The sequence below is a fragment of the Hemicordylus capensis genome, chromosome 6 (assembly GCF_027244095.1).
Source record: "Hemicordylus capensis ecotype Gifberg chromosome 6, rHemCap1.1.pri, whole genome shotgun sequence".
Lineage (NCBI taxonomy): Eukaryota > Metazoa > Chordata > Lepidosauria > Squamata > Cordylidae > Hemicordylus > Hemicordylus capensis.
The window spans coordinates 16979809-16994072 of record NC_069662.1 but is presented as its reverse complement, the minus strand read 5'-3'; the positions used below and the strand labels follow the sequence as shown (position 1 = coordinate 16994072).

At 46.6% G+C, this 14264-nt stretch overlaps 1 protein-coding gene across 3 annotated transcripts; it reads left to right on the top strand.

Annotated features, from left to right (window-relative positions):
- Positions 1 to 1428: 1428 nt before the first annotated feature.
- LOC128331643 (zymogen granule membrane protein 16-like) lies at positions 1429 to 13144 on the top strand. 3 transcript variants are annotated; one of them, XM_053265275.1, is made up of 4 exons: positions 1429 to 1516; positions 8761 to 8839; positions 11374 to 11506; positions 12729 to 13144. In XM_053265275.1, exons 1-4 carry the CDS (start codon positions 1499 to 1501, stop codon positions 13030 to 13032), a joined length of 534 nt encoding a protein of 177 aa, XP_053121250.1. In that variant the 5' UTR covers positions 1429 to 1498; the 3' UTR covers positions 13033 to 13144. The 3 variants fall into 3 exon arrangements, with proteins under 3 accessions (XP_053121250.1, XP_053121252.1, XP_053121251.1); XM_053265277.1 differs by lacking the exon at positions 1429 to 1516 and adding an exon at positions 2033 to 2172; XM_053265276.1 differs by lacking the exon at positions 1429 to 1516 and adding an exon at positions 7597 to 7655.
- The last annotated feature ends 1120 nt before the right edge of the window (positions 13145 to 14264 follow it).

Genomic DNA, 14264 nt, shown 5'->3' with positions numbered 1-14264 from the left:
GCCACCTCCAGTCTCAGAAGCAAGATGCCTCTCAATACCAGTTTCAGGGGAGCAACAGCAGGAAAGGGGGCATGCATATACCTCTTGCCTGTGGGCTTCCCAGAGGCATCTGGTGGGCCACTGTGGGAAAGAGGATGCTGGACTAGATGGGCCTTGGGCCTGATCCAGCAGGGCTGTTCTTATGTCTCCAGCAACTACATGGAAAGGCAGCAGATGTGCAGCGGTTCCTCATTATACCGAGGTACAGAGAAAGAGAAAAGCTTTATTGCTGTATCTCCATATCACGAGGAAAATCTGCAAATTTTTATTTTCTGCCTGTTATGTGGCTGCTGGAAGGACATGTGCCCTGGCAGAAAAAAGGGTGGCACCTATAAGGTGAAGTGCCATTGAGTCGGTGTCGACTCCTGGCGCCCACAGAGCCCTGTGGTTGTCTTTGGTAGAATACAGGAGGGGTTTACCATGGCCTCCTCCCACGCAGTATGAGATGATGCCTTTCAGCATCTTCCTATATCGCTGCTGTGCCTGATACAGGTGTTTCCCATCGTCTGGGAAACGTACCAGCAGGGATTTGAACCAGCAACCTTCTGCTTGTTAATCAAGCATTTCCCCACTGTGGCACCTATCCTCTTCACTAAAAGCTTCTTTAGCCATAGTTATGTTTCAAGAGTAAAATTACAAGGAGAGCAGGAGGATGGACTCAATTTTTAAAGTATTAGAGTCCAGAACAACTTTTGCTTGTGAGAACGTTGCTTCTAGGGTTGCCAACTTTTTACTAGACCCTGCACCTGTGCCTTTAGCAGTTTCATATCTATGCAGGTATTAGCAGGTAATATAATAATAGGAAGCTGCCATATACTGAATCAGACCATTGGTCCATCTAGCTCAGTATTGTCTACACAGACTGGCAGCAGCTTCTCCAAAGTTGCAGGCAGGAATCTCTCTCAGCCCTATATTGGAGATTTATTTTTATTTTATTTTTTTATTTTTTACATTTATATCCTGCTCTTCCTCCAAGGAGCCCAGAGCGGTGTACTACATACTTACGTTTCTCCTCACAACAACCCTGAGATGCTGCCAGGGAGGGAACTTGGAACCTTCTGCTCTTCCCAGAGCAGCTCCATCCCCTGAGGGGAATCTCTTACAGTGCTCACACATCAAGTCTCCCATTCATATGCAACCAGGGTGGACCCTGCTTAGCTAAGGGGACAAGTCATGCTTGCTACCACAAGACCAGCTCTCCTCTAATAATGTTTATCTCTATGCCATGAAAAACATAATCTGCCGCTGGTTCCTGTATATCAAGTTGCTAAGAACACAGCTCTTGTTGAAGGCACAGATCAGGGGGAAATCCTAGCTACTTACATGTGCCCTCTTGTGGTGAAATTGTATAAATGAATGTATGTGCGTTCATTTAAAAAGTGAACCTGGGTACAGGCCCTCTTAAATGCAGGGTATATAGATAAGAAGTGTAGTACTATCTGTACACTGAACATAATGTATGAATTGCTGCATACAGGTCTGTACATGCATACCCAATACACAAATTATACATGCGTTGGATATATTAGGGCTGAGGTTGCCATATTTTCTGAGTCACCTAGGCTAGAGATTGTGCCACATACATCTGTGCTAAGTGTTGGACTCTGTTAAGGGAGATCCAGGTTCAAATCCTTGCTCAGCCATGAAACTCACTGGGTGACATTGAGGCAGTCACTCTCAGCTTAATCTACCTCCAGGGGCGTATCTAAGGTGGGGCGGGCAGGGTACGTGCCCCAGCACCACTTGAAGGGGGGCGCCATTTCTTAAAATTAATTGTTTTAAAAGGCTGCCAAAAACAAAATGGCCACTGTGCATGCTCAAATGGCTTCTGTGAGGCCCTAGGCCATGCCAGACCCCGCAGAGGCCATTTGAGCATACACGGTGGCCATTTTGTTTTCAGTGGTCATTTTTTAAAAAAACCATTATTTATAAAAAATGGCCACCGCACATGCTCAAATGGTCCCTGTGAGGCTCTAGGCCTTGGCCTTGCCGGGCCTCACTGAGGCCATTTGAGCATCTGTTGCAACCTCCAAAATGGCCACCACGCTGATCTTTGCAGGCCGAACAGGCCTGAAAATCAGCCCGGGAAGGCTGCGGTGCTGAATTAAGAGGCCAGTGAGTGGAGGGGGAATGGTGAGTTTGTCTTTGAATCAGTGTGAAATCCTTAGTATTAAAGCCCACAGGGAGTTTCTTGCTTGCTTTCTCTCATTTTAACTGTCTTTCTGAAATACTAGAATATATTCCAAGCAGTTACACAGTTTACTCTGCATATCCTTTAATTATTTACAGAGTATCTGGGAAAAATCAAATTCTCCATTTATTTTTAAAACTTATGTAATAGTGATGCTACAATGCATAGGAGAGAATTAGGCAGGCACTTCTGTTTAGTTTTCAAAGTACACCTCCACATAGTATTTGGGTATTCCATGAGCCCCAGCATACTGGCATTTGTAGTTTTCCAGCATTATTTGGTCTAGCTACATCCACTGCTAAATAGTTTTTGAAATATTAAAAGATTAACGAGCTTGACTTGTATTTTTGAGCTGATATTATGGTAACGTTATCCGAAAGATGGGTGTCAGATGTTTGGACAGGGGGCGCAATTTCAGTGCTTGCCCTCTGCCTACCTCACAGGGTTGTTGTGATGATAAAACAGAACCAAGTTTGGCCTGCTTTGCACTAATTACAGGCATACGGCCTGTATGGTCTTTTAATTACTAATTATTGGCATATGGACTACAGCTGCATATTACTTATTATCGCCATACGGACTGCAGTTTTAAGACTAAGATCTCCCCAAAGCAGCAGGAGTTGCCTTATTTGTAGACAAGAGGTAAGATGATGAATCAACTAGCTGGCAATAAAAGCACCTGGTGCTTCTGTTCTGAAGGTGATTTCACCACAGTCCAGTTCTGTGAGCTGCTCTTCAGGGATTAAACAGTTAACACAAACACTAGACTAGGCTCTGGGCTCATGGTGTCTGCTGCCACCTTGTGGCATTTCTCTGTCTCTGCAGAATTTACCATAGGTGGTAGTTCTATCCCCAAAGATGTTACCATAATGCCATAGGCCCCCACTTGGTCCTGTAGCTGTTGCATTTTAAGAACCCACATTTCATAACTTGCCCCCAATCTGTGCTGTCTACATGGTAAACATCTGGTAAACAATATGCTTCCAAGTGAAACACAATGTGCTGCTGGTAATTACCTATAAAGCCCTAAAGTGTTTGGGCCGGGGTAATTGAAGAGACCACTTTCTGAGTCCCACCATTAATTATGATCATCTGGGGAGGTCTGTTCACCTATATTTGCCACAGCGCGTCTGGTGGCCTCAGGTCCTGAGTCACGCCTTCTCTATAGCCACCCTGAGACTTTGGAACACCCTGAGACAGTTGAAACATCTCTGGAAGCCTCTAGAATAATGCTCAAAATGCATCTGTTCAAACAGGCATTTTGTTAATTCCAAGTGCTTTTATATTTGTATTGTTTTTAATGTTTTTGTATTTCAAATTGTTATGAATTTTTAATTTTAACCTTTGTAAATCATCTTGAGAAACATATGTTTAGGCAGTATATATATATCTCAAAGAAATAAAATTAAAATAAACATATTGGGAATATTAATACTGGGTTGTACATTCCAGCTGTATTAAATAGGGGCCAGTTTTCCCTTAAGTCTCTCACCTTGCAAAATAGTGTGCAAATGAAAGAAACCGGAGGTCAATGACCAGACACCAGGTAGAGCTGATTGGATGGCTTCTGTGCACTTTGCTTTTCTTCACCTGTGCCTCATTTACAAAGAGAAGCCGGAACCTACTTGTAACAGAGATAACAACTGTAGAGGGCGAGGGCGGGGGCGGGGGTGGTGGTGAGGCGGCTCAGACCTTAGCTGGGCACCCCCGAATTCTTCCTTAAACGGAGTTTTCACTGCTACCACCCAGCTTCACAGGCTTTTAGGACCAGCAAATGGAAGTATTTTTTTCACATAACGCATAATCAACTTGTGGAATTCTCTGCCACAAGTTGTGGTGACAGCCAACAACCTGGAGGGCTTTAAGAGGGGTTTGGATAACTTCAAGGAGGAGAGGTCTATCAGCAGCTACTAGTCGGAGGGCCACCTCCAGCCTCAAAGGCAGGATGCCTCTGAGTACCAGTTGCAGGAGAGTAACCGCAGGAGAGAGGGCATGCCCCTTTCAACTCCTGCCTGTGGCTTCCAGCGGCGTCTGGTGGGCCACTGTCCAGCATCCTGTTTCACACAGTGGCCCACCTGATGCCACTGGAAGCCACAGAGGAATTGAAAGGAGCATGCCATTTCTCTTGCTGTTACTCCCCTGCAAATGGTACTCAGAGGCATCCTGCCTCAGAGGCTGGAGGTGGCCTATCGCCCTCCGACTAGTAGCCGATGATAGACCTCTCCTCCACGAAGTTATCCAAGCCCCTCTTAAAGCCTTCCAGGTTGTTGGCTGTCACCATATCACTGAAGACTGCTTTATAAGCAGTGATGGGGTTGCAGATTCAGAAGTGCAGGCACTCCCTCTGACAGCCCCCATAGCCACATCCACCCTGACAGTCAGGCCCCATGGCCACGCCCATCCCAATGGCCACACCCCTCACTTTGATAAATGCAATTTTTTGCGGGGGGGGGTTCTGTTACAAGAAGTCAAGGAATATGTCGGCTTCAGGGAATGTACTAGACAGGATGAATGACAGGGAATGCCTACCGAAATGGCCATAGAAATGCATGGGATTCCAGGGCCAGAGGCGCACTTACCCACGGACCTTGGGGACCAGGTCCGTGGCCTCCTGCCTCCTGGGGGAGCCTCCAAGCCACCTGGGGGGCCCTGCCACTGCTGCACTGCGCCGCCACCACCCCAGGCCCGCTGCTGCCCCACCACACTGATGATATTTCCTGTCTTCTCCCCTGGGGGGTGGGGGGGCCAAGCAGAGCTTCCCACTCCCCACTCCCCCAGCTGGCATGCGGGCTTCTCTCTGGCCAGTGGCACACGATGCTCTCCATACTCAAACTGCACCGGCCCGCCAGCTGAAGCAAAGCCCACACGCCAGCCGGGCAGTGAGGAGAAGCCCGCGCACCATGGAGGGGGTGGGCTGCTCCCATCGGCTCACCCCACGCTGCCCCCGGTGGAGAAGATAGGCAATATCAGTGCCGTGGGCGCGGGAGGGCAGCGCAGTGCAGCAGCATTGGCACCGCAGCTGGGCTCTGGTGAGGCCCCCCCAGATTGTTTGGCGCCCCCCCCCCCCGGAGGCAGGAGCAGAGGTGGGATGAGGTTTCTTTTAAAAAAAACTGAGAGGGCAAAAAATTGAAAAACTGGGGGGGGGGAATGGAGAAAAAATGGAAACAAATTGGGGAAAAATTGGAAAAAAATTGAAGAGGCAAAAAATTGAAGGTGCCAAAAAAATTGAAGGGGTCTTGCCGTGCAGGGCAGCTTCAAAGCCCTCTAGATCTGGGCTGATTTTGGACCTAGATGTGCCACTGTCCATAGCCATTTGGAAGGAACCAGTGCATTTCAGTGAGCATTCCAATCCCTGTCATTCAGTTTTCCGCTATCCTGACACTAATCCACCATAGGACTTGCGCGCTGGCCGTCCCAGGTTCAATCCCCGGCAGCATCTCCAGGGAGGACTGGGAAAGACTCCTGCCTGAAACCCTGTAGAGCTGCTGCCAGTCAGTGCAGACAATACTGAGCTAGCTGGACCAAGGGTCTGACTCCGTATAAGGCAGCTTCCTATATTCCTAAGACAGGAAGGGTGGTAATAAATGGTTGGAATAGCAAGAGCAGTACATTATTTCCATGCAGAGAGCCCAGGGCTTTGCATCCCTGCTGAGACCCTGGAGGGGGGGGAAGTACCCAGACTGTGTCCCTACCCATCCCTGCAGCCCAACACCACTGTATATTTATTCCTTTATTTATTTCTCACATTTCTATACCACCCCATACAAAAAGTCCCTGGGCGGTTCACCATCTCAAAGATCTTATAAAGATCAAACAATTCTGTTTGATCTTAAAAGATCAAAACAAAATATTGTTCATAAGATAAACGGCTCACTGCTGGTATTCAACACCTTGGAGGCGGAGGCAAGTTTATCCTGATGCCTCTCCCAGCTGATAGCCAAGTTCAGCAACAAGGCAGACCATATCTGTATACGTTAGTACAATGTTTCCAGCTTTTATTTATTTAGCGGCACACTTCACCTGTGGCTCACTGCCCCCAACTGGCCCCTCTCACTGCCTTTTTAAAAACTGGGGCAGCAAAACTGCCATGTGATGTTTGTGTGTTTGTTTGTTTGTTTGTTTAGAAGCCAGCTTGCTCCCTTTTGCACTGGAAAGGCTGAAGGCAAAAGAGGTGGGCTGGCCCTTGCCTGCCGCTGGCATCAGCATGAGGCGGCCCAGCACACACACCCTCATTTGCCCTGGGCCCTGCATGAACTCTGGGTTGGCCCCGGCTACATCAGCTGACTGATGCACGTCAAGTTGCTGCGAAAAGCTCAGGAGCAGGAAAAGGCAGCGTTTTCCCTGATCGGCTGGCAACCCCTGCTAACTGGGCAAAGAGGCGCCTTTTAACGTGGTGATTCTCTTTATTGAGCAGGGGGAGAGTAACTGGCCCTCTCCACCCCTAGCACAGGACCTCCAGTGACTTTTGCTGGTGTCTATCTTGTCTTTCTTTTTAGATTGTGAGCCCTTTGGGGACAGGGAGCCATCTTATTTATGTATTATTTCTCTGTGTAAACCACCCTAAGTCATTTTTGGAAGGGCGGTATAGAAATTGAATAAATTAGATAGATAGATAGATAGATAGATAGATAGATAGATAGATAGATAGATAGACAGACAAACAAACAAACCAACCCAGGAGTGTGGCTCTAATTGAACAAGGTGGAACAAATAGCCCTGGACCCTGAGCACAGGAGTGAAAGAACAGCAGGTCGAGAATGTTTTGTTTTTCACCATGTCCTTACTGTCCGTCGGGAGCAAAGCCATGGGGAGAAGAAGGTGGGGCGGAGTGAGTCAGGTGCCCATCTTCCCCTCTTGTCCGAGGGGAAGGTGGGCACTCCAAAATTGCAACACTCCGTGGTAACCCCAGTTTCATGAGAGGCTGCCAGCGGTGGAAATTTCCTCACAAGTCAAGTTATCTAACTGGCCAGTGACTTCTCCTTTCCAGTGTGGAGAACTCGGTTGCTATTTAAGTCGATTTACAGGAGCTGCCTGTATTTTCACTTGCCAAGAGGGTTTAAAAACAACCACCAAAAAAATGGGTTTGAAGCATTTGCTCATTTGGTTATGATTTCTGGAGTTGAGTTACCCCCTCTGAGTGCTGAATAGGAGCAGGAAAGATGAGCTCCCAATAGAAAGACTGTTTTGCTGCATGTTGCCCACAACAGGTAAAATGAAACTCCAAAAAATAGCAGAATCTGTTGCCAAACCAATAGGAGAAACTTTCTCCAAGACAAGGGCCATTATTTCATTCAGGAGTGACTGAGATGGGAAGCACTGCTGTTGATAACTTGGAAGTGTCTCCTCCTCCTCCTGTGCAGCTAGAACAACAGAAACACAAAGAGGATACCACAGCCTTGTGCTCCTATCTTCAGACATGATTCAGGTAGGATTCCTCAGCAAGATAAAGAAAATTATAGCATTGTGCTGGATAAATTAGCAACCTTGTAGGCGAGCTCACTAGTGCTAAACATTACAGACTGGAAGTATACTTTTATTATTTTATTTATTTATTTACTTGATTGATTGATTGATTGATTGATTGATTGATTGATTTCATTTCTATCCACCCTTCCAAAATTGGCTCAGGGCAGTTTACACAGAGAAATAATAAATAAATAAGATGGATCCCTGTCCCCAAAGGGCTCACAGCCTAAAAAGAAACATCAGATAGACACCAGCAACCAGTCAGTGGAGGTACTGTGCTGGGGGTGGAGAGGGCCAGTTACTCTCCCCCTGCTAAATAAAGAGAATCACCACGTTAAAAGTTGCCTCTTTCACTGAATATTTTAGTGTAATTGTGTGGGTGGTTTTGGTTTTGGTTTTACTTTTTTGTGAACAGCCTTGAAGGCATTGTGCCTAATAGGTGGGATAAATAATCTATTGAGTATATAAATAAATAATCTCTCTCTCAAGGTTTTTAAAGGGCATATATAGTTCCTTTTTATGGCTCTGGAGGATACAAGGGGGTGGAACAGGATTGTGATAAAACAAGGAATATTCAATAACCTAGTTTTCATTCATTCATTTATTTATTAAATGCATTATTTTTAAGGCAGTCCTAATCTTCAGCACACACACACCCCACCCCAGCTTCATATGATTACGAGTTTCTTTGAAAATGCTTCAGTGTTCACAATCCCCAAAAAACTGGACATATTCCAAATTCACAAGATCATATTAAAATCACAATTTTAATAATGATTTGTGATATGCAAAGATCACCTTGGTCGATTTTAAGCAACATTTTTGGAGGCCACAATTCTTTTTCCAGAAAATTGGATTTGGTAAGATTCTGCATTAATTTTGCACACCTCACTGCAGCAAAGTAGTCTCCCTTCTGTTTCTTAACTTTGAGTGTCTTTTATTACATGACGGCCTGCCCTCATTGAGTTGTGAATGAAGAAACTGTATCCCAATTGCTTGGCTATCCTGATAACAAATGAAAAGACTATGTAAGCTGTAACTTCTGTCTGTTTTGTAATCTCTAGATCTACCACTTTTCACCCTCCAAGATGCTGGCATTCGTTCTTTTGCCTCTCCTCTCTGCTGGAGTGTCAGTTAGTCCAGGTAAGATCAAGAAAGGAATTCGCTGTCCATAAAATACATCAATTTATCTGGGGCACAGGTTCCTAACTTTGATCCCCAGAAGTTGCTGGACTACAACTCCCATCATCCCCAGCCCAAATAGCGGTGGGTCCCCAATGGTGTAGACCAACCAGACTCAAGACTGGGAACTCCTGATCTAGGGAATTATATAAAAGTTATGATAATTTGCAACATGGAAAAGCTGTTTGTCTCTTGGCTGTGAGGACTGGATGTACATGCAACCACATTTGGAACTCCTCATGTAGACACATAGCCATAATGAGAAAATGAAACATTAAATGAGACCTTGGGTTAGGGCGGTATAAAAATGCACTAAATAAATAAATAAATAAATAAAATAATCTTCTATGAATACAGTTGGAGATTATGGCACCAACCCAGTGCAGTTGTAAAGAGGTGCTGGAAGTCAGAGAGCTGCCTGCAATGACTCTGTGGTAAGAGGAATACACACTGTACATGCTCAGAGACACTGTTATTTTGATGACTGCTCTCTGTGGCTCAGGGCTGAGTCCCAAGCCCAGACCCAAGGGTCAGCTTGAGAAGGGCAGCAGATCCCCCTCAACAAAATCTTCACTGGCTGCTGAAATTTGCAGAGAAAGCCACGACACTCAAAAGCAAAAGCTAATCTGCCCCAACTTTGAAACTGTAAAATCTATGCTGTCCTTAAGGATTGCCATCTGACCAGAAAGAAACCTGGCCTGCTCCAGTGCCTTTAAAAGCAGCTCGATCTGCAGAAATCCAGCAGGTGAAGCACGATGGGGCATGGAGAGAGTAATTATTACCTACTAATGTCTGCACATCAAGCCCCTCAAAGGACAGCTGCAGAAATCGGTTGAAAATTATGCAATTAAAAGGCACCAGTATGTGGGTAGGGCTGGTTGATTAGATCAATAATTGATGTGCACTTGATTACATAATTACATTTAAATGCCTTGGATAAGAATTGCCCATCTGTTTCTAGGCATCTTATTATTCATCTTTTGTTAGCTGCCAAGTTTGCTGCTCCTGGAAAAAGTCTGTAATCCCAAAAATTAAGGAGAAGTGAACCAAAGTTTTACCGAAACACACACACATGGAACTAAGGCCGCATTTGCATTCAGTTCCACTCCCCACCCCACCCCCTGCTCTTCTGTCTGCATTGGGTTGAAATGGAGATCAGTCTCTCTGTAGTCAGGGAGAGCAGAGCGGAGGGGGAACTGGCTGCGCGGGCTTCCTCCTTGCTTGAAGGACAGCCCACCCAGCCAATCGCATCTGGAGAGTGGGGGGAGCTTCCTCCCTTAACTCTGGTTTGACCGAATTCAACCTCCAGTGCTGCATTCGGATGAAATGCTCTGGAACCCGAACCCTGGTTATGAGCAGCGAAACTCACTACAAACTAGGGTTCGAATTGGAGTTTGTGGAGAAAAATCTCAGGTCACTTTTGGAACGAGAGCAGAATTGCACACATTCGGACGTAACAGTAGGGAAACCTCTGGTTTCTGCAACTTCGGTTCCACGTTACATGTGAATGTGGCCTAAGTTTGATGTTGGAGAAAAAAGGACTCTATTACCTACTGCAGGGGTAGACAAACTTGGCTCTCCAGCTGTTGTTGAATTACAACTCCCATCATTCCTAGTCACAATAAATTGTGGCTGGGAATGATGGGAATTGTAGTTCAACAATAGCTGGAGAGCCAAGGTTGCCTACCCCTCATCTACTGAAATACACATGGGGCCAGTTCAGACAACACGCGGAACCACAGTAATATCTTGGTCCCGCACGAAGTCCCCAGGAGCACACGTTCCCTCCCTTGTCCGCATGAGCCTCGAGACAATTCTATTTCCAATTATGGTTACAAATGAAGTGCAATGTTTGTGACATAGAGAGCAGTTATCACAGACAATCAGGTTGGCATTGCTAATGGAACTCAGTGGCAAGGAACAGCGGGGAAAGGAAGGCTTGAACAAAAAGAGTGGGAAATTTCTCAACTTGAAGAATACTTCCTCGTCACCATCCCTTCTGCTTCGGAGGGGGAAAGGTGCTTAAAACTTTCACCATGTTCAGACACATGCATGACAAATTTTGTTGTGGGTCCATACTTATAATGATGAAATATAAAGTACTGAATCAGTAACTTTATTTTCAGTTGATGTGTGCTTAGCCTTTTTCTGTTTGGCATGAAGAAATTATTTCTGACCAAGGTCTAAGCCCCAACACTGAACCATCAGTTCTGGGACTGAGCCCTTGAAAATGAAGGCGAGTATGACAAACATACGTTTTCAGGGTGAGTCTGCAGTGAATTGTGATCAGCTTTTAAAGTAAACTTGGGATAACACCTGTTGCTATTATACAGACTTTCTTTCTGCTATACAGACCCAAAGTCTTTCTTCCAGACATAGAGGTGAAAGAAAGAAGAAAGTAGAGGGCTCAGGTGTTACTCTGCCCAGGGAACATGGCAGGGGGAAAAGGAGGAGGAGGATTAATTAACCTGTTGCTTTTGCCTTTATGAGTCCAGACCAGGTGAGGTTCTCTTCTTACTCGGGGGAATATGGTGGCAGCAGTGGCCAACATTTTGACCAATCGCAGAACCAGCTGGACGGCCCCATAACAGCTCTGAGGATAGCAGCAAATGACAAGTATATCGTAAGGTATGTGCAGATTTTGACCCAGGATACCATTACCACATATGTGAAGAGCCCCAGAATGGGATTTCTTCGCCCCCACCAGATAGATGAAAGAGGAACCAGTGGCAGGGGAGTCGAAAGCTAAATGTGGCTCTCCACCTGCCAGCTTCTTTGGATACAGCAGGCCCTTTCCCCCATGTGACACCAAAAGACACCTGCCCAGCACCCCCCCAACTCTGTCACATTGTCTGCACACCGATGTGAACAACTGCAGTGCCATTTGAACATCAGGAATACAGATTGGTTGGTGATAATTACTTTTTAACTCACTTCTAAGAATGCTCAACATGTGTGGGTCAGTTCTTCTGGAACCTAAGGGATAACCTTGAGATAGGATTGCCACATTTTCTCCTGGCAAAGTTTCTGTTGCGTGGCAAGCAAAAATTAAAAATGTGGTGTTTCCCCCCCAACACTGTGTCTCCAAGCTGGGGAAAGGTCCAGCTGTTGGGTTTCTATATGTCATATAGCTTCTAAAGGCACAGGACCATTGCCAGGAGGAAAGGTGACACCCCTTACTCTATGACAGGAGAGAGAGAGAACATACACAAACAGGGCTGTGTTTAGGAACGCAACAGATAAGGGTGTATAGAGACCAGAATCATGGATGGAAATCCGTAAGTAGCCACCCTCAAAGGCATATGCTGCTTTCATTTCTTCATAAGTCTCTGCCCAGGGCTGGCCTCTTTCCATTCAGGGTACAAACACAGGTTACTGCCTGGCATGAACACACATAGAGGGCTGGCTCCTTTGAGAGTGGATACTACTTTCTAATTCACATACTAAAAGTAAAATTGGGGGGCATGAGAGTGAAGTTAGCTCACTGGAACACACAAAGCCCATCCATATGTTATATTCAACACATGTGCAATTGTACAGTGTACACAGGTACAGATTTGTACACAGGTACAGCCATTCATATGGTATGTTGAATGCAGATACAGAAGTACATTTCCTATCTGTACCATCCATTTGAAGGGCCTGTCTCCAGGTTTACTTTTAAAATGAACACAGTCACAGTCATTCACACAAATACATGTACGAGTGTACAGACATCTGTACACTCATATAGCATGATGTCTGAATCGGGCTACACTCTCCTAGTTGTTGCACACAGGGACAGTCAGACGGGAGGGGGGAAGGGGCAAATGGCAACCTCACAACATCTCTTCTGTCTCTCCGAAATAAGCATCCAGGTTTGCTATGGTGACTCGTGGTCCAATACCGAAGGGAGCTTGACGGGCAGCCCGTCTGAAGTGCAGCTCTTCCCTGGAGAGGGATTTGTGCAGGTCCTGGGCCGTTTCACAGGCTACGTGGAGTATCTCGCCTTCCGTACCAACTTGGGCCGCCTCTTCGCCTTTGGGCCTGGCTTCAGTTCGGGGACAACCTTCAATGCGGAGCCTTTGTTCCCACAAACAGTTCTGCGTTTCATCAGTGGCCGTTCGGGGTCTTTGGTGGACGCCATTGGGTTCCATTGGGACAAGCAACCATGAAATGGAGGGCGGAATCCTTCCACATGCGCACTCATACCAAACAACCCATATACAGAGGTGTGACCGTCAAGGAGTATTCACTCCCCAGAAATCAATAAAATGAGCAAGAGTTGACTGTTTTTGTCTTCCTTGGAGAAGGGTGTGTGTGTGCGGAATCAGTCAGGAGGTGAGGAGCACAGGAAGTGGAGGGGCAGAGCAGTTTATAGTTACACACCTGGTAAACATGCCCCCACATTCATGGTTTTTTTAATGACAAGCCAGGAACAACACTGGGAAATATTATGCTAAACAGTAAACAGGGGTGGCCTTTCCATCCATGAGGTAGGATGAGACAAGCATAGGAAGGGACGCAGGGGGTGGGTAGCAAGGGTCGGGCACCTGCCATCATGGGTGCCACCCCACCATCCACTACCACCACCCTTTCTCACTCCACTGGAGCACACTGTTTATTCTCTCTTCTCTGCCCTACTGGGACATGCCTCTTCTTCTCCCGCACCCGACTTGAGCTAGGAACGTCCCTGTTACTACTGCCTGGATGAGGGTACTCAGGTGTCGCCATCGCTACCCTGGCCACAAGGCCTGAGAATGCTGAGCACCCACCTGCAGGGCGGGGGGGGGACATCATATTGTCCTTCGCCTTAGCCAGCCAAATGTCTTGGGCCACTCCTGACACCAAGGGAACAACACAGCGCCATCTTTTTGCTGGAGGTGTAATATGCATAGCCATTGCACGATACATGGTTTTCAGATTACATTCGGGGGAACTCTGGGCCTCTTTGGGAGATTATCAGGGCCAGCATCTCCACAATGAGGCTAATACTGGCCCTGGGCATAGCTCCGTGAGGGAGCACATGCCAGTCTGTACACCAGGGGTTGCCATCCTTGGGTTCCCAGTTGTCATTGGACTGCAACTCCCATCATCCCCAGCTGCAATGGCCAAGGGGATGATGGGAATTGAGGGCCAACAGCATTTGGGAACCCAAGGTTGGGAACCCCTTGGGCAGACAGTGCTGAGCTAGACGGACTGACTCAGTACAAGGCAGCTTCACAAGTTCATATGCTCATTTGTGAAGCTAGTATCCCACATGAATTGCATGTGCATCCTACCACATGTCCCAGAATTAATGCTACCAACTTGATATCCTGTTACCTGGGCAAGGCCTAGGGATGGAGCCCAGAACATTTTAAGGGATGGAGCCAGGGACAGAGGGATTTCTGGCAACTGAAGTGTA

Coding starts and splice junctions, on each gene's coding strand:
- LOC128331643 (XM_053265275.1), top strand. Junction 8,840..11,373: donor TGGAGTGTCAGTTAGTCCAG/GTAAGATCAAGA, acceptor TTATGAGTCCAG/ACCAGGTGAGGTTCTCTTCT. Junction 11,507..12,728: donor AATGACAAGTATATCGTAAG/GTATGTGCAGAT, acceptor CTCCGAAATAAG/CATCCAGGTTTGCTATGGTG.